Consider the following 20,040-nt stretch of genomic DNA (forward strand, 5'->3'; position numbering starts at 1 on the left):
TCTGAGGACAAAATGTACTGACATATTTGGGGGTGAAGTGTCATGATGTCTTTAACTTTCACATAATTCAGAGGAAAAAGTGTGTGTAGATATATGGAAACAAAATGTAGTGAAATGTTATTGAATCTAGGTGAACTGTTTTTGCTAATTTTCTCTAGGTTTAAAATTTTTCAAAAAGTTTTAAATAAATTATGTATGTAATTATACATATATATGTGTGTGTGTTCATGTTCCCCAGGCCTCCTCTGGACCTCTCCCCAGAGTTGCTGAATCAGAATCTCTAGGTAATGGGGCTTGGGATTCTGCATGGTAAATGGCTCTCCCGAGACTCTAATGCAATTGGTCTATATTTGGGAAGCATTGCTCTAGAAGAGCATTCTTCTCCATTAAAATCTTATATGGTGTGTGTGTGGGTGTGTGTGTGTGTGTGTGTGTGTGTCTGTGTGTACATGCATGCGTGTGGGTTCTGTTCACATAGGAACATGCATTACTCCCTTGCAGAATCCTTTAGGGGAAAATGTGGAAAGGCAAAATGATTCACCGGTGAAGTGATCTCAATACTGCCAACCTTTTTCTCACATCCCCTTGTACTGATCTCTTCTACTACTCAAGACTGATTGTTTCTTCCAAAAAGGGCTGGCTGGATCACTAGTTCTCAAATTTGGCTGCCAGTTAGAATCATTTAGGGAACTCTTAACATTTCAGGGCCTACGCCTTAGGTCAGTTAAGTCAGATTTTCTGGAGTGATTTTGATGTTAAAGCTCCTCAGGGGATTCCACTGTCCAAGTCTGAGAGTCATTGATCTAGAGCAGAAGCTGGCCTCTGGTGAGACCACTAGCCAAGTATGTCAGGATCCTAGTACAAACTCCCTGCTCAGCGACTTGATCATGTGCTCTGGTATATATGTGGTACATTGACTTGAAAGGAACCCTTCATATGTTCTTGTCACTGATCAGCTTCTCATTTGCTAAGTCGCTTCCAGGGCCTGTCACTAAAAAGGGGGGTTTAAAAAGATATGTATCTCATTTTCTGGTCACAGAAATTTGAACTCTGTTTATAGAGATGTGTGTTGGGGGGAGGGAAACAAAAAACTTTAAAAGTAACTTTAACCATGGTGGCTAAATGGTTATTTTATAAAGTTAATTTTTACAGTATTTACTGACCTTTTTTTCTATGGCATTGGGCAATGCCAGAACCATCTACACCTATACCTATCTAAAGATTAGTCACAACTCCCACCTCCAATTAAATTAACCTGAATTAACTTGTGTTTAACTTCTGTATATGAGAATGGAACAGTGAAGTAATGATAGGAATTCTAACATTCCTTCCCAAATACAGTCACTTCTTCCTCTGGAAAGAATTTGTTCAACATCTCTCTTCTAGTTTCACTTCTTGTTTCTCTCAGTCTTGGGGTAGCATTGAGATAGGCCACAAAACCTCAGTTTGGAAGCACTGCTTTAATTCAGTATTCTCATCTGACAAATACGGGAACAAGGAAAGGAAAATGAGTTGTCCGAGGTGTACAGTGAGTGACATATTTCTGTGCGTGTATGTGTATATGTAAATGTATGTAAAGCTCCTCTGGGGTTGAGTTGAGAGTGTCATGTAATCATCCTGACAGCCATAGAATCTAATAAAAGCTTGGAATTATGCAGGACAATGGTGGGGTGGGTTGTAGGGCCCATAAAGTGGTTCCTGGTATGAGTGCTGTTCTGTTACCTGCCACCAGAGGGCATGAACTGTGATTAGATTCTGGACCTGTTGATCTACATTTAAGTCCAGAGCTTCATTAAGTCACTGTTAAGTTTAAACAGTAGGACCCTAACCTATTCTGTAGTCCTGCCATCTGGGGAACACCTGGAACCTTTCTGTAACTGGTTCAATGTCAATATTTTTAAGGTAAGCACAGAACACTTGCAATATGCCTAGGGCTAGAATGAAATCTGGCTTTGTAATATTCACTTAGCCACTCACTTAGTTTAGTTGTATGGCCACTGATAAGTTGCTTTACCTTGACTTTTAACCTTGAGTTTTAATAGTCTCACCTTCCAGATCATTAAATAAACTCTGCCACACAGTTTTTGTAGCATTCATCAATTCCTGGCACCCATTTAATAAGTGGAGATTTTTTTTCTTTGTTCAATAAAACTCTTATGGAGCTTATATTCTAGTTGGAAAATACACATTACAAGGTAAAAAAAAATTCAAGCAGCAATAAGAGTAATGATAAATAGAAGGGAATGGGATATAGGAGGTTATTTTAGGTAGGGTAGTCTAGGAATACCTCTCTGAGGAGCTGAGATTTCAGCAAAGAACTAGCTATAAAGATTTGAGGAAAGGAAGGCTGTTTGTGGCAGAGGGATGCAGATTGTAGTATTTGAGGAACAGAAAGACCAGTGCGTGGGGAGTGATAGGGGATGAATTATGAGAAGTAAGCAAGTTCCAGATCATGTAAGTCTTGTTTACATACACAAAGAGTTTAGATTTATTTTGTGTTATGAGTTGTGAGCACAAGAGTGTGATCTGATTTATATTTTAAATAGCATGGACATATCATTCTGGCTGCTATGTGGAAACAGTAGGAGGCAAAAGTAGAAACTGAGAGTCTAGGTTACAAGGCTATTTCAGTAGTCTAGGCAAAGTCTGACTGGCTTAGATTAGGGTGGTTAGTAGTGGATGAGAATATATAATAGTGAGAAATGGTTTGATTTAGGGTACATGAGATGAAGGAGCCATCAAGACTTGCTAATTAATTGTATTTGAGGGGTAATAGCAAGGGAGGAATCAAGAGTGACTTAGTGTAGGCTGTTTGGTGTGAGCACCTGGATTTACTAAGTGGTGCCATTAACTAAGATGAGATAATGAGGAAGGAACAAGTTTGGAGGGGGTAACAAAGTCAAGAGTTCTGTTTTAAACTTACTTATTCCAAGAACTTTTGGCATCCATGTAGAGTTATAGGATAAGGCAGTTGGAAATACGAGCATGAAACTCAGGGCAGAGGTTTGGGTTGCACATAAACTGGCAGTCATTATTTGACAGGAAGAGTCAGGACCATGAAATGACCAGGCACTGAGGTACTACCTGGGGGTTAGAATTTCTTACCTACCTGTCCTTTTTCTTGCAAGCACCCCCAAGCCATTCATTGTTTAATTTGAGACCTTCAAATGATCATTTTTCTTCTTTTCTTCCTGCTTTCATAAATTCATGACTTCAACTCTTTTATCAAGGAAGAGACCGTATGGAAGGACTGGGAGATTAAAGATTTGAAGGTATTAATGTGATGATTAATGTAGGCTCTGGAAACAGAGGAATTGGGTTTAAGTCCTGTCTCTTGGATATTGTACTTAGTAAAATTATAACCTTGGATATTTTACTTAATTTCTCTAACCTCAGTCTTTTCATCTATAATATTAAAAATAATAGCCACCTGGCTGGTATGCCTCAGTGGTTGAACATCAACCCATGCGCCCAGAGGTAGCCAGTTCAATTCCTGGTCAGGGCACATGCCCAGGTTGTGAGCCAAATCCCAGTTTCAGGGCAAGCAGGAGGTGGCTGATCAATGTTCTCTCTCATTGATGTTTCTGTCTCTCCCTCTCCCTTCCTCTCTCTCTAAAGATCAATGAAGAAAAAAAAGTTTTTTTTAATAAAAATAGCCAGCATTTATCTAATACTATATACTAGGCAGAATTTCAAGTCTTTCATAAGTATTAATCCTTAGAACAACCCACTGAGGTAGTTACTTTCTTACTGTTGAGGAAACTAAAGCCAGAGAGAGGTTTTGTAATTTACAAGTTACACAGCAGGTTAAGTGTCAGAGCTAGATTTGAATGAAAGCAACCTGGCTCCAGAACCAGGGCTACTTTTCTTGTATCTAATTCACAGAGTTGTAGTAGTGATTAAATGAGATAACCCTCTTAAAGTGCTTACTTAGCACATGGAGCCTGAAACATAATATGTACGTAATCAGTGTTTCCTTTGGGAGGCAGCACAGTATAGTGAAAGGACCAGAGGAAAAGTCCTAGGGCTCCAGCCTGACTCTGACAGCAACTTACATGACCATGAACAAGTTTCCTAGCCTCTTTGGACTTCAGTTTTATCCTCTAAATATAAAATGAGTTTTGAGCAGGGATGGGAGTTGAAGAATAAGGCATTTGGTAATTCCTTGGGTGGGTAACATTTCTGCTTTGCCCTTCTACTCTTAAAGAAGCTTGCTAGGAGGTAGTGAAACATGTTAGTTAGAACCATGAGGTCTGAGTAAAGCCATCATATATTGAGTCTGCCTCCACCACTTACTTCCTTGGACAAGCCACTTCTCTTGAGTTTCTGTTTTATCTGCAAATTAGGGAGAATAATAGTGAATACCTCATGGTACTCTTTCAAAAATCGATTAAGAAATTGCAGTAAAATATTTAATACATTATAAGCATTCAATACATATTAGCTATTAGAATATTATTCTGTGTTCCCAAAGCTGAGAGGATTTTTTTTAGTTCTTCAAATTCCAGATGAGATAGAAGCCCCTTAGTAACCTGTTCCTAAAAAATGGAAATGGGTGTTACATGGCGAGGCACTCTAGTTGTTTGGAACCAAGGGCCTGAATCTGAATTGTTTAATTGTGTGGGCATTCTTTCCTACTCCTCTCTTTACCAAGGTGTAGGGAGCATTGTTCTAGAACAGTTGTGCCTTGCTTTGCCTTATCCACAGGTGTATTGAACCACTCATGGCAAATCTGCTCTAGTTTGACTTGCTTCAACCCTTCCCTGACCTAAGGAGAGTTGTTTTTCCCCCACATAGACTGGGCTCGAACCTGAATTTCTGCAAAAATTTAATTTTTTTTCTTTTTACTATGATCAAAGGAAGAATAGTAATCAAGACTCTTTGGGCAATGAGTGCAAAAACCCAACTCAAAGCAGTTAGAGGATGGGAAAGGAGGAGACTGGAATTACTGACTCATATAGTGGAGAAGTCTAAGTCTAAGGAAGAAGTATGCCTGGACACAGAATTTTAAACACTCTAATGTCTCTCCATAGCTTGTTCTACCTGGGCTTTATTCTCGGTTTTGTTCTTCATGTAGCAATACCAAATCTACAAACATCTTTCCAGCCATGATCTCAGAGAAAGAAAGACTCCCTCCTCCAATATGCATGTTATTATCAGAAAATAGTTGACCCAGTTTGGATATACATGCACACTCTTGGTCTGGGGGAATCTAATGCTCTTAAATGGCATTATTTTCTATTTCATGATCAGGCAGGTAGAGCCATATGGCAGACATTCCCAACAAATCACATAAGATTAGGATGGGGTTTTTACCAAGAAGAAAACAAAGCTAGACAAGCAAAAAAGTGAGTGATGGCAGTTTTAGGTTGACAGGAGCATCCATATTGCTGTCGCCATTGTTGATGTGAATGAGCTATCCCAAGAACCCTGCCTTGGGAAATTTGGCTTAGCCTAGCCAGCTTTGAGACCAAAACTTTTAAGTCATATAGAATGGTAACTCTTCTTAGTTCCATTTTCTTCTCTCTTCTCACCTCTTCCCCATTAATTTAATTATAGTTATTAACATTTAATTCTAAAAGCTGATTCTTTATCATTTCATCTACACACTGATAGTTCAACATAGTGGTTGGGCCGGGGGCTCAAGGGTCAAATTGCCTGGATTTCAATCCTGTCTTTATCATTTGCTCACTCAGAAGTTGTAAGAAGTTTACTTTATACCTCTTTTCTCATCTACCTCACTGGGTTTTCTTGAGGATTAGATAGTTGGTGGAAAGTGATTGGCACAGTGTCTAGCACACAATAAATAGTTCAGTATTATTAGATTCTATTGTAATTTCCAGCTCTGCAGCTTTGGTGCAGTCTATCAGTTCTTTTGTCAGGAATGGGAAAGCTGAGGTAGATTGGGAGACTATCAAAAAACACTAGATTTTGGTAACTCAGGAGAAGGGTTGAAGCCAAATTGAAAGAAGTACTTGGAGTGTCTTTCCACTAATTGGAAGTCCTAACTATAATAACGATCTTATTTTTGCAATTTATTAGTTAAATGGTACATTTTTACTGACTTTTGCTTACTGAATGACAATGGACATTTAACCTCTTCAGGCTTTTTGGGTTTTTTTGTAAAATTAATATTTTTGGATTGGATGATCCCTTTCATCTTTATCATTGCCTGATCCTTAGTTGTTTAAGTAAAAATGAATATCACAAAGTGTTTTGTACTTGGTGTGTATGTGTATGTGTGTGAAAGAAAAGTGAGAGAGCAAGAGAGAGGGAGATAGTGAGTTAGCTTATATTGAGATAAATCTGAAAGATTTACTTTTATATTGGGTTTATCAGTTGACGTTTGGTTTCTTCTTAAGAGATTATTAAGAAGAATAACTTTCACACTCTACTATCTAGGCCATTTCTAAGTATTTGCTAAGTTTATCTCTTTTGGATTTTTCAAGGAAAACTTTTTAGACACTATGATATATAATCTGTAATACTTGTCTTGGAGTCAGGACACTTGGTTGGGGACTTTTTTCCACTACTTACTTTGTAACATTACACTTGGGCAAGTTACATTCCCTCTGTGTGCCTCATTTCCGCATCTGTCTAATGAGGCATTTCTTCTATTTAACCTTTAAGTCCTTTCCTAACAATCTATGATTCTGTAACTTATCACAGTATAGGTTATGGAGGAGTAGCTGGATTCCAAAGGGAAAACTTGATATTGCCATTTCCTTTGAAACATATTTTTTATCTGTTGCCTATTATGTTTGTTGCAGGATTTCGGCTGAATGCCTCCTCTTGGCCCATGTTCCTCTTGAAGACACTAAATGGAGCAGAAATGGCTCCCATCAGGATTTTCCACAAGGTATGGAGTTCCTCAGATATCACCAGCTCCAAACTGCTTAATGCCCAGTGCTTACATTCTTTCAATTACTGAGCCTCTGATGTCTATATTATATTTATGCCTGAGCATGCCTTCTCAGAAATTAATTCAGCATAAGGACTGTTTAGTATCTTATGAAGCAGCAATTATCTCCAGAGGAATATTAGACCATAAATTATAATTCCTGGTCTTGGGGTCCTAGCTCTACCAACAATAAGCTATGTCTTTTGACTTCATGTTTAACGTGGGATTCTGTCTTCCTCACAGGGTAATTAAGTTAAAATGTGTTCACTAATAAAACATATAAAATGTGGTATATATCTAAAGGAGCTATTCTTGTTGTACATCTTAGCGTTCTGTAAGGTTCATATGCTAAACAGAGAGAAAGGAGACAATTTTTGAGTGCCTACAGTATGCTACGAGTTTATATACACTATCTCACCTAATACCCACAGTTAACTTTCTGAAACAAGAATTATTGTTTCCTTTTAATGGTTAAGGAAAAAAATACTTTGAAAAAGGAACTTTCCCAAGATCACATGGCTAGTAAGTGGTAGAACAGGGATCCAAAACCTGTATTCATTCTTCCTTATTTCTCAAAAGACGAGGCACTCAGTCTGCACTCAGTTGAACTCTTTACTGAAGTTCTATCTTGTTCATCAGTTTATTTTGTTCATTAGATTCCACATATAAGTGAGATCATGTGATACTTGTCTTTCTCTGAGTGACAAATCTCAGAGGGAAGGGAAGAGAGGGGGTCTGGAAGACATTAACCAAAGAACTTATATGCATATATGCATAACCCCTGGACACAGACAATAGTGTGGTGAAGGCCTAGTGTGGGAGCAGGGTAGAGGGGGTCAGTGGGGGAAAGAGAGGGGGACATCTGTAATAAAGATAAAATTTTTTTAATTCTTTAATGAGGTTAGGGTTATAAAGGGGACTAAGTTAGTGTTGCCTATGCTGCTATTAAAGTCTAAACCCTCAGCTCACTGGCTCCCAGAATATAGTGTACTGGGCAATTAAAAAACCCTTTCACTATAGAATATCTCAAAATGTTTGTGGGGGCATTTTAAATGCTTTACTGAGCTTACTAAAAAGTAAGGAAACTCTAGCGGCTAAAATGAAGAAGGAAAACTAGAGTGTTATGTCCATACACTAAACCCGCAGGTATTTTAAGGGTCTTTGCCAGTCTTACTTTCTAAGACTCTTGTCTTTTAACAGCCACAGTAGGATAGAAGATGAGGCCTTGGGCCCAGGCAAGCCAGGGAATAGACCCGAGTCTGCCATATACAAAACCAGATCAGACACCTACAATGTTTACTCCTTAGTAAAAAGACTGTTACATTGATGAGGAGAGTCTCTGCCTTGGCTTTGGGTGGGAGCAGGAATGGAGTTATTTCCTTGATAAAACAATCTTTCCTCCATGGAGTCCAGGGTTCAGATATGGTACCTGTGTTATCTAGAAGCTCGCAAGTTGTGTGGAAATATTTCCGAGTGTCTGGCAGAAGTAAACCCACAATCTCTTCGGGTTGCTTTCAACCCGGATGTCATAGAAGTCTCCAAAGTGAAGTACCACTGAAGATGAGTACTCACTTCAGAATTGCAGAGCCCTCAAAAACTCTCAAAACAAATCCAACATGGTGGGACATTAGTAGACACAACAAACAGTACAACTGTAACCCCAAGGACTTTCAGATAATATAAATATCAGATAGAGATTATAAATTAAGTTTCTGAAAATGATTAAAGAATGAAAAGAAATTTTTAAAATGATAAAAGTATAAAACACTATTTTTAAAACACAGATTTGAGAAAAAAAATTGAACATCTGTAAATGAAACAATCATTAAAATAAAAAATTAATAGGTAGGTGTATAAGCAACTTAGACATAGATAAAGGATAGTTAGCTGAAAGACATGTAAGGAATTTCCCCAGAATGTAACACAAAGAGATAGAGAAATAGAAAATATTAAAGAGAATAGACAGAATAATATTAGAAGGTCCAATAATACTAAGATGGAATCCAGAAATAATAAATAAGAAAGAATAGAGAAGTGTCAATATTTGAAAAGATAATGACAGAATCTCCCAGAGTGTATAATAAAGATAAATATACACCTTAAAACATCATGGTATAACTAAAGTCAAAAGAAAAGAACACCTTCCAAAGAATTGCATTTAGGCTGACAGCACATTTCTTGACAGGATCAGTTAAAGCCAAAGATAATAGAATAATGTCTCCAAAGCTCTTAGAAAAAAATAGTTGTCCACCTAGAATTTTATAGCTAGTTAGACTATTATTTCAGAATAAATGTAAAATCAAGACATTTTCAAACAAACTTATGTAAGTATATGCTAACATATCTGCTGAAAGAACAACTGAAGAATATATTTCAGGAAGAAGATCATTGAACCCAGAAAGCAAGAAATGAGATGCAAGAAATAGTGGTGAAGAAAGACTGTGAGTGAGCACTGCCAGAAAGAGTATACAATGTTACAACCACTTTGGAGAGTAGTTTAACAATATTTAATAAAGCAGATGTCTATCCTATAACCCAGTCATTTTACTCCTAGGTATATATCCTAAATAAACCTTCTCACATGTGTATAAAGGAACAAGTACAAGAATGGTCATTAAAACTCTTGAAATAGTAAACAGTTGGAAAAACCTTAAATGTCAATCAAAACAATGAATAAATTGTGATATATACATATAAAGGAGCACTACTGAAGCAAAGATGTTACAATGTTAAGATTAACAGAGTAATACTTCAGTATTTTTTTTTAATTCATTTAAAAGAAAGATTAAATCTCCATTATAAATCTTACATAGCAATCCCTTTTTGTGTGTGTTAATCCTCACCTGAGTATATTTTTCCATTAATTTTTAGATAGGGAGGGAGGGAGGGACGGAGGGAGGGAGGGAGAGAGAGAGAGAGAGAGAGAGAGAGAGAGAGAGAAAGAAAGAGAAACATCTATGTGAGAGAGACACATAGATTGGCTGCCTCCTGAGTGAACCAGACCAGGGCCAGGGATCAAACCTGCAACCTCGATATGTGCCCTTAACTGAGAATCGAACCTCAACCCTTTGGTCCAAGGGCCGGCACTCTAACCACTAAGCCAAACTGGCCAGGGCAGCAGTCCCTTTTTAATCATCCAAATAAGGTAGCAATCTTTTGGGATACATGGCCTCTCTCTTTGTGTCTAGGTCTATATATTTCTGTTTCTCCTCTAGGAACCACCTTCGCCTTCTCACAACTTCTTCAAAATGGGAATGAAGCTAGAAGCCGTGGACAGGAAAAACCCCCATTTCATTTGCCCAGCCACTGTTGGGGAGGTGCGGGGCTCAGAGGTGCTTGTCACTTTTGATGGGTGGCGAGGGGCCTTTGACTACTGGTGCCGCTTCGACTCCCGAGACATCTTCCCTGTGGGCTGGTGCTCACTGACTGGAGACAACCTACAGCCACCTGGCACTAAAGGTAAGGGTCCATCTATGAGCTTTGGAATCAGGGCCCAAATTGATGATGGCAATTACCTAGATCTCTCATGGTCACCATGTCTCCACCAATAAACCTCACTAGTAGGCAGAGGAGGAGCTAGGGCTAGCAACTTAGGTAAAAACCAAGCCTACTCGAGAGTAATCAGAAACAGAAGAATAAAATGTCAAATGAAGATAGGCATGGAGTTTGTGATAAAGTAAAAGTTTGTTACTCTAAATATTTGGATTTATTCAGGCAGCTAACTTCTCATCTCTCTTTCTTTTGTTCCTAACCCATTTCAGAGTTTGAGTGGTGTCATTCTCAAGGTGTGCATCTTCTGCAGGTCTTAGGCACTTCTATATGAGTTGGAGTAGTACTGTGCTGTAAAAATACTTGACAAGCACTGTAGCAGAATGGAAAAGGCATGAGCTTTGAAGAAAAATAGACTTAGGTTTGCCCTGGCCGGTTTGGCTCAGCGGTTGGAGTATCGGCCTGCGGACCAGAGAGTCCTGGGTTCAGTTCCTGCTAGGGGCACATACCCAAAAAAAAGAAAAATAGACTTAGGTTTGAGTTCCAGCTCTGGTTTGTTGTTGTTATTGTTTTTTAACCATCACCTGAGGACACTTTTGCATTCATCTTCAGACAGAGCAGGAGGGAGAGAGAGAGGAAGAGAGAGAGAAACATCCATGTGAGAGAGACACATCGACTGGTTGCCACCCACACAACCCCAACTGGGGCCGGGGACAAACTGCAACCGAGGTATGCAGTTTCGGTCCCTTAGGTTCGGTCCCTAAGCAGGAACCGAACCCAGGTCTCTCTGGTCTGCGGGCCAACGCTCTAACCGCTGAGCCAAACTGGCCAGGGCCCAGCTCTGGTTTTTACCAGCTGTGTGGCTTTGGTCAGTTAGTTCACCTCTCTAAACCTCAAATTCCTCATCTGTAAAAGGATACCTACTTTGTAAAGTTATTGTGAGAAATAAATAAGATTACATGAGTAAATTACTTACATAATATCTGGCAAATAGCAAGTGCTAAACAAATGTTTTTATTGTATTATTGTTGCTTTTAATACAGGTATTATATACTATACTTATAATTATGCTATATTATTACTCTATCATAATATGCTATATTACCATTATTATAATACTATGATTATAAAAATAACCACTACCAACTACCAATGAGAAAATATATACAAAGTGCTAGAATAGTACCACATAGTAATTGAATAGTAAATGACATTTCTAATGATGATAATGTTGGAGATTATCGAGGATGGAGTTTGAGATAACTGCTCTTAATAAAGAAATAATATGAATCTCATCCCCTTCAGTCTAAAAGTAGTGATGAATCTGAGGAAATAGAAAGTCATTCTTCCTATTGTCTGTGGATCTCTTCTAAATCTTTATTGAATTAATTCATTGAATTGGCCTAATATTTATTGAGCACCTAATTTTGAACCAAGCTGAGGATATAGCAGTTACAAAGATGAACACATTCCTGCCCTCATGGCACTTTCATTCTATTGGGATGAGACAGTAAACATTTAAATCAAGAAATAAACAAGGTGAGTCCTGGCCGGTTTGGCTCAGCGGTTAGAGCATCCGCCTGCGGTCCGGAGAGACCCGGGTTCGGTTCCCGCTAAGGGCACGTACCTCGGTTGCAGTTTGTCCCCGGCCCTGGTTGGTCGTGCGGGTGGCAGCCACTCGATGTGTCCCTTTCACATCAATGTTTCCCTCTCTCTCTCTCTTCCTCTCTCTCCCTCCCACTCTATCTGTACAAAAAATGGAAAAATGTCCTCGGGTGAGGATAAAAAAAAAAAAAAAAAAAAAAGAAATAAACAAGGTGAGTCCTGGCCAGTGTAGTTGAGCATCATCCCATGCACAGAAAGTTTGCTGGTTCAATTCCTGATCAGGGAACATACCTGGATTACAGGTTCAATCCCCAGTCAGGGTGTATACAGGAGGCAACTGATTGATGTTTCTCTCTATTTCCCTCTCCTTTCCTCTCTCCGTAAAATCAGTTCTTAAAAAATAAAATAAAATAAACAGCCCAGCCGGTGTGGCTCAGTGGATTGAGCATTGTCCCATGGACTGGGAGGTCTCAGTTCGATTCCCGGTCAGGGCACACGCCCAGGTTGCGGGTTTGGTCCCCAGTAGGGGGTGTGCAGGGGGCAGCCAATGGATGTTTCTCTCTCACATTAGTGTTTCTATTTCTCTCTCCCTTCCTTTCTCTCTAAAATATTCAATAAAGATATATTTAAATAAAAAACAAAGTGATTTCAGATATATAATTTCCCCTAAGGAAATAAAGTATCATAAGATTGTGACAGTGAAAGTGTGATTTTGAAGGAAGTTTTTTGTTTAACAACTTCATTGAAGTATAAAGTAAAATAAGTGGCAGGTATTTAAAGTATACAGTTAGAAAAATTTGACACATGTATGCATCCATGAAACTGTTACTACAGTCAAGAAAATGAGTATATCCATCCTCCTCCAAAATTTCCTTATTCCTCTTTGTGGAGGGAGAGCTTCTTTAGATACAGTGTCTCTTAAAGAAAATTTGTCTGAAAAGTTGATGTTTGAATTGAATGATGCGAAGGAGCCATGGAAGCGGGGTACAGACTGACAATCCCCTAAAGAGGGGGGTGGAGATAAACCACAGAACTTATATGCATGTATGCATGAACAGTGGACATGGACAACAATCTGGGGAAAGGGCAGGGAGGGAGGGGGAGGAAGGAATCAGTGGGGGAAAAGGGAGAAACATCTGTAACAAAAATTAATTAATAAAATAAATAAATAAGTAAATAAATAAATAAAGGAAAGAGAATTCCAAGCAAGCAGATCCACTCATGGGTATATGTCCAAGACAATAGAAAACATCTGTTCACACGAAAGTATATGCTGAGGCATACATACCAGTCAGTGGTGCTGAGAATGGCTTCTCCAACACAGTGCACTGTGCGGGGAGAGTGGCACAACTGAAACAGGACCTTGTAAGCCAGAGTGGGAATTTAGGTTTTATTATAAACATAGCAAGGAATCATTAGAGGATACTATATAGGGGTATGACAAATGCTGATTTTTTTAAAAATCACTTGCACTTATATACTGAATACAAAGGAAAATTTACAGCTCAACAATTAAAAAGGCAAATAATCCACTTAAAAATGGGTAAAGGGTTTGAATATACTTTTCTCCCAAAATATACAAATGGCCAATAAGCACTTGAAAAGATTCTCAACATTAGTCAATAGGGAAATGCAAGTCAAAGCCACAATGAGCTACCACGTCACACCCATGGGTATGGCTATAATCAAAATGTGGAGAAATTGGAACTCTTGTACATTGCTAGTAAGACTGTAAAATACTACAGTCACTTTTGAAGCAGTTTGGAAGTTACTCAAAATATTAAATATAGAGTTACCTGAGATCCAGCAGTTCCACTCATGGGTATATACCAAAGAGAATAGAAAACATGTGTCCACACAAAAATATATTTTGAGTGTTCAAGGCAGCATTATTTATAATAGCCAAAAAATTAAAATAACCCAAATATTTATCCTTTGATGAATAGATAAATAAAATGTAGTATATCCATATGAAATAGTATTTTGCAGTAAAAAGGAATGAAGTACTTATATATACTACAACATACATTCCATTTATATGAAATGTCCAGAATAGGTAAAAACAGAGAGACAAAAATAGATTAATGGTTGTCCGGGGCTCCCGGGGAAGGAGAATGACTAATAATATGGGGTTTCTTTTTGAGGTGATGAATATGTTCTAAAATTAAATAGGGGTAATGTTTGCACAACTCTGAATTATACAATTTAAAGGGTGAGTTTTTTTAAGAGTGAGTTTTATGGTGCATGAATTATATGTCAATAAGGCTATTATTTAAAAAATCACTTGGGTTGCTCTGTGGGGAATGGGTTGTGCTGTGGTATGTATGGATAAGAGACAAGGGTGGCTTGGACTAGGTTAGTGGCACAGAGGTGGAAGGGACTTGAGATGAGGAGTGGGGGGAATGAGACACATATCTTGTATCAGGAATGTGCCACTACTCCTCTATATGCTTCAAGAAGCAAGTGCCCTGGAGTTGATATGAGAAATCCATTGCCATCCCTCTGCAGGCCTTGCAAGAGATCTCTGTGGAAGCAGCAAGAAGAGAAGTGCCTTGGAAGTGATGGTGGAGCCATTTTTGTTTACTTGAGACTAAAACAAGCCTTGTTGATCTAGGCTACATTCAGTTAGGTTTATCTTCTCACTTTCTTGCCTAGAGAACTCTGTTATGTTGATCGATAAATCTCTTACAGCAGTTAGACATTTCTCAAGCCAGAAAAGCTGAGTCTTTCTGTCCAAGAATTGCTGGACATGCATTCCTTTCTGACTGCACATGCTGATAAGCAATATGATTCACTATGTGGTTGATGCTTCCAGAGGTATTTGCTGACTGTTTTCTTCTCCAGTTCTCTGTGTCTCTGGAGAGCTTAGATTTTAACAAAGATGACCAGAAGGACCAGGCTCAGAAGGTAGAGAGAGACCTTTTTGCACTTGGCATTTCCAGACCAGGTCCTTCAGTCATCATTCCAGCAGCCAAGTTGTTTCCTCCAACACTCTCTCCTTCCCCACCCCAGGCCCTCAGTAGTTCTGTAATGTAACTTTCAGTAATAGCAGAACTTCAGCCATCTCAGTGTCCTGGCCAAGGATCAAGTGATACAATGTGGAAAAAATGTGGTTACTCAATTCATTTCACAAAACAAGATGTTCTCTGTATATGTAAGCCTGATCTCCTTCTAATCATACGATCTCCTCCTCCTTTTCTACCTTCTGGTCATTAGTGTGCAAATGTGAAAAAATTGAAAGCAGTATGAGATTGTTTTTTTGCTTGCATTAGGTAGGATAAAATACCAATATTTAATGTTATTTTACACATGTTATTTCATTTTATCATCCTGGTAACCCTGAACTAGATGTAATTATTTTCAGATACATTTTATTTATGAGAAAAGTGAAGTTCAGAGGGTTAAGGGACTTGATTTTGTTGATATCCAAGTCTAGAAGGGGAGACCATGGAGATCTTTCAGTAGGACCAGCTGTCAGGGCCATCACTTTGAGCCATATTGCCTTCGCACATCTGCCCCTCTACTCTCTCCATTCACTTCTGGGCTCTCTTTAAGGCTTCATTTGAGACCCTGGATTTTGGCTTCCAGATCCTGAGATGAAATAAGAAAGAAGCAGTTTAGTATAACATCAGAGCATTGAACTGGGGTCTAATTCTAACTGGACCACAAACTTGTTTTATGTCTTTAAGTAAGTTATTCTGAATGTGAGAGATTGAACTAGATGATCCTTAAGTGCCCTTCCACTCCTGTAATACTGTATAGTTTCCTGATCTTGGGGATGGGTAACAGATGACTCCTGTGACTGTCTCCTACTTGATTCCAGATCCCTCAGGTCACCTACCACCTACTCTGCCCTCCATCTATACAAGGGCTCTGCTTCTCTAAGGGGACTCCCACATGCTTGCTGTTTCTCCTTTGCTAAGCCAGATCCTTTTTCGCTCCTAAACCCCTGAGGCCAAGCCAACTCTGATGAATAACAAACACCAAGCTTGTAACTGATCCAAGGTACTTGGGTATAAAAGGCAGAACCTTTTTTTATTTTTTAGCTTATCACTTTTTGTCTGTGTGATTTAAAATTGAAACAGAGGCATGTATTTTTAAATTTAAGAAAGTAAAAAGTTCAATGCATTTGGCATAGTTATTAATGCTAATTGGGCTTTAGCCATCATAATAATCTACTTAACACCCCTTGCTCTAATTCCAGGCTGGGCAAGCCAGTTGCATATTTCAGTTTAGCTTCTTATGTAAATTTACAACAGTAATAGAACATGAGATCCAAGCTACTTCATATTTATATTTTCATTATAAATTGATTGTATTCTGGATTATACATCAGTCTTTTGTGACTTCATATAGTGTATGCTCGGTCTGGCTGATCTCTATATGCTGTTGCAAATGTAGGAGTCCAACGTAAGTGCTGAGCATACCTATTGGAATAAATGATCAACCAGGCCTCGTTCACCCTTCAGTCTACCCTTTCTACCTGTGGCATTGTACGGAGAGAAAACAAAATCTGACTCATTGCTGTGGTTGACGTGCAAGAGTATTACCCTAGTTTGGAGAGTAAGAATTTGAAGCTTAAAACCAAACTATCAGAATGTCTCTTCCTTTTTTCTGTGAAACATTTAAAAAGCATTTCCCTTACATTATGGATGGCCTTTTCATGTTTTGAACTACATAGGAAACCACACTATAATCACTTTGGTATTCTGGGTCAGAAAGAGGGTTGGTTAAACTGTAATCCTAAACTATGCAAGGAAAATCTAGGGTAGAGGCAAGAACAGCGTGTAGGTCAACCGATGGGCTATCTGATTTTCCTCAGCCAGCCAGCTAGCCATTCATTCAAGTTCTAACTGTCAAGTCACAAGTAATTGCTGATCATTGGATCAGCTGATGGGGATTCTGCCTTTAGAGTTTACAGTTTTGTGAGCATATAGACCAGTAGAGAATTACAACTTTATAGTAATAAATTTCAAAAGGGCCCCTAACCTAGATTGGAGGATTGGAAGTTGGAGGTCAGGGAAGACTTCTAACAAGTGACATCTAAGCTGAAACCTGAAGAATGAGGAGAGAAATGAGAGAGTTCTCGCTAGCAGAGGGAACAGATGAGTGAAGACCTGAGATTTAACAAAAAAGAAAATGTAGTTGAGGAACTCAAAGATGTTTAAATGGCTAGCTTGCAGAGTGTAAGAAGAGGAGTGGAAAGATAAGCCTGAAGAGGAAGGCACAGGACATGCACAGTTTCCCTTTAGATCATTTTAGGGATCTGGGTCTTTACCCCAAGAGCAATGAGCCACTGAATGGGCTTCAATTAGTGGAATTGTAGCTCAGATTTGTGTTTTAGAAGAACCATTCTGGTAGCAGTGAAAGGATGGGTGGCTTCCAAAAGCTGAAGGCAGAAATCTAAGTTAACAAGCTGTTATAGTATTTCAGATGAGAGAGATAATTGAGGCAGCAACAGTGTGGTGGCAAGGATAAGATTGAGGGGCATATTCCTTGAATAAAGATGCCAAAATGTGAGTTCTTTCTCTCTCTCTCTTTTTTTTATTGTTGAAAGTATTACAGTTGCCCTTCTTTTTCCCCCATTGACCCCCTTCTTCCCGCTCCCACGCCCGTCCTGCCTTCCCCAGCCTAGTGTTTGTGTTGATTGGTTGTGCATATATGCATATAAGTTCTTTGGTTTATCTCTTCCCACCCCTCTCACCCCCCCCCCAACCCTCTGAGATTTGTCAGTCTGTTCCCTACTTCCATGATCTCTTTTGGTTGACAGCTTATTTTGTTCATTATGTTCCACACATAAGTGAGATTCTGTGGTACTTGTCTTTCTCTGACTGGCTTATTTTGCTTAGCATAATACTCTCCAGGTCCCTCCATGTCATCTCAAAGGGTAAGAGATCACTCTTTCTTACAGCTGCATAGTATTTCATTGTATAAATGTACCATATCTTTTTTATCCACTCATCTATTGATGGAGCACTTGATCTGTTTCCAAATCTTAGCTAATGTAAATAGCACTGCTATGAACATAGGGGTACATATATTCTTTCTGATTGGAGTTTCAGGCTTCTTAGGATATATCCCAAGAAGTGGGATCACTAGGTCAAATTGCAATTCCATTTTTAATTTTTTGAAGAAACACCATATAGTTTTCTGTAGTGGCTGCACCAGTCTGCATTCCCACCAGCAGTGTACTAGAGACCCCTTTTCTTCACATCTTCGCCAGCATTTGTTGTTTAAGGATTTGTTGATGGCCGCCATTCTGGCAGGTGTGAGGTGATATCTCATAGTCATCTTATTTTGCATCTCTCTGATTAGAAAATGTTGAGCATTTTTTCATATGTCTCCTGGCCATTTGTATGACCTGTTTGGACACGTGTCTATTCAGGTCCTCTGCCCATTTTTTAATTGGATGGTTTGTCTTCCTTTTGAATTGTATGAGTACTCTATATATTTTGGATATTAACCCCTTATCAGATGCATCATTGATAAATATGTTCTCCTAGATAGTGGTTCCCTTTTCATTTTGATGCTGGTTTCTTTTCTCTCTCTCTCTCTCTCTTTTTTTTAAATTTTTTATTTGTCTTGGTTACAGATGTTTCTCCTTTTTTACCCCATTGGTACCCCCCTCCCCAACCCCCACCCCCACCCCATCCCCGGCTTTGTTGTTCATGTCCATTGGTTATGCCTACATGCATATAAGTTCTGTGGTTTATCTCTTCCCACTCCCCCCACCCCCTCTTCTGAGGGATGTCAGTCTGTGCCCTACTTCCATGTTTCTGAGTCTACCATATTCCTCAGACTGTTATGTTCATTATATTCCGTATATAAGTGAGATCATGTGGTATTTGTCTTTTTCTGCTTGGCTTATTTCACTTAGGATAATACTTTCCAGGTCCCTCCATGTCGTCTCAAAGGATAAGAGATCTTTCTTTCTTACAGCTGCATAGTACTCCATTGTGTATATGTACCACGGCTTTTTTATCCATTCGTCTGCTGATGGACACTTGGGCTATTTACAGTAGCTAAGATGCTGGTTTCTTTTGCCGTGCAGAAGCTTTTAAGTTTGATGTGGTCCCATTTATTAATTTTGTCCTTTGTATCTCTTGCCCTAGGTGATGTATCAGTGAAAATTCCACTACATATGATGTCTGAGATTTTTCTGCCTACATTTTCTTCTAGAATTTTTGTGGTTTCATGGGTTACATATAAGTCTTTTATCCATTTTGAGCTTATTCTTGTGTATGGTATAAGTTGGTGATCTAGTTTCATTTTTTTGCATATAGCTGTCCAGTTTTCCCAGCACCATTTATTGAAGAGACTGTCTTTTCTCCATTGTATACTGTTGCCTCCTTTGTCAAATATTAATTGTGCATACTGTCTTGGGTTATCTGGGTTCGCCGAAATGTGAATTCTTAAAGTTTATTTTAACACCCATCACAACTATTTATTTAACAAGTAGCTACCACTGTAACATGTAAGATAATGCTATTTTTTTTCAGTATTATCAGCATTAATAAGGGAGCTAAAATTATTCTTACTGCCATGTCTAGGATGTTAGGATTTATTTCTATCAGCAGCCCTTATTACATGGAACTAACTTATTAACTTCATCTTTATATTCCCAGCATTTGGCACATAGTTATTCAATAACATATCATGCTGTATTTCCTAATTTCATTTCTATTATAATCTAAAGCTAATATTCATTTAATTATAAAAGTGAGAATGCTACTGCAATTTTAATAGCAGATTAAGTTATTTAAATTAATTTTTCAAGTTTTGGAAACCTTATAGTCAAAAATAAGAGTGGCAAGAGGCATGCATCTCCAGAGAGGCTCATCTCCAAGCTTATGTTCAACCACCTCTCTTGTCACTAAACATATGTACACCTCTACATCTAGACTACACTCCCTTCCCTTCCACCAAACTTCTTTTTCTACTAAGGCACAACAAGCAAGAGAATGCTCTCTCTACAGGAAGCTCTGGCAATATGCCCCTCTTGTCTCCTGAGAAGATGTATTTCATTAACCATGTGAGAAAAAGTG

At 38.6% G+C, this 20,040-nt stretch overlaps 1 protein-coding gene across 5 annotated transcripts in view; it reads left to right on the top strand.

Annotated features, from left to right (window-relative positions):
* The window catches only part of SCMH1 (Scm polycomb group protein homolog 1), a 166,307-nt gene that overhangs the window by 95,026 nt on the left and 51,241 nt on the right, over nucleotides 1-20,040 (top strand). For 4 of the 5 annotated variants that reach the window (XM_036255813.1, XM_036255815.1, XM_036255814.1 and 1 more), the window contains 2 exons: nucleotides 6,771-6,859; nucleotides 10,117-10,360. In XM_036255813.1, coding sequence (XP_036111706.1) covers nucleotides 6,771-6,859; nucleotides 10,117-10,360 — 333 coding nt within the window. Of the gene's footprint in view, nucleotides 1-238; nucleotides 285-6,770; nucleotides 6,860-10,116; nucleotides 10,361-20,040 lie in introns of all 5 variants that reach the window. The other variant, XM_036255817.1, reaches the window with a different exon arrangement.

Source organism: Molossus molossus, unplaced genomic scaffold (genome assembly GCF_014108415.1).
Source record: "Molossus molossus isolate mMolMol1 unplaced genomic scaffold, mMolMol1.p scaffold_m16_p_12, whole genome shotgun sequence".
Classification (NCBI taxonomy): Eukaryota; Metazoa; Chordata; class Mammalia; order Chiroptera; family Molossidae; genus Molossus; species Molossus molossus.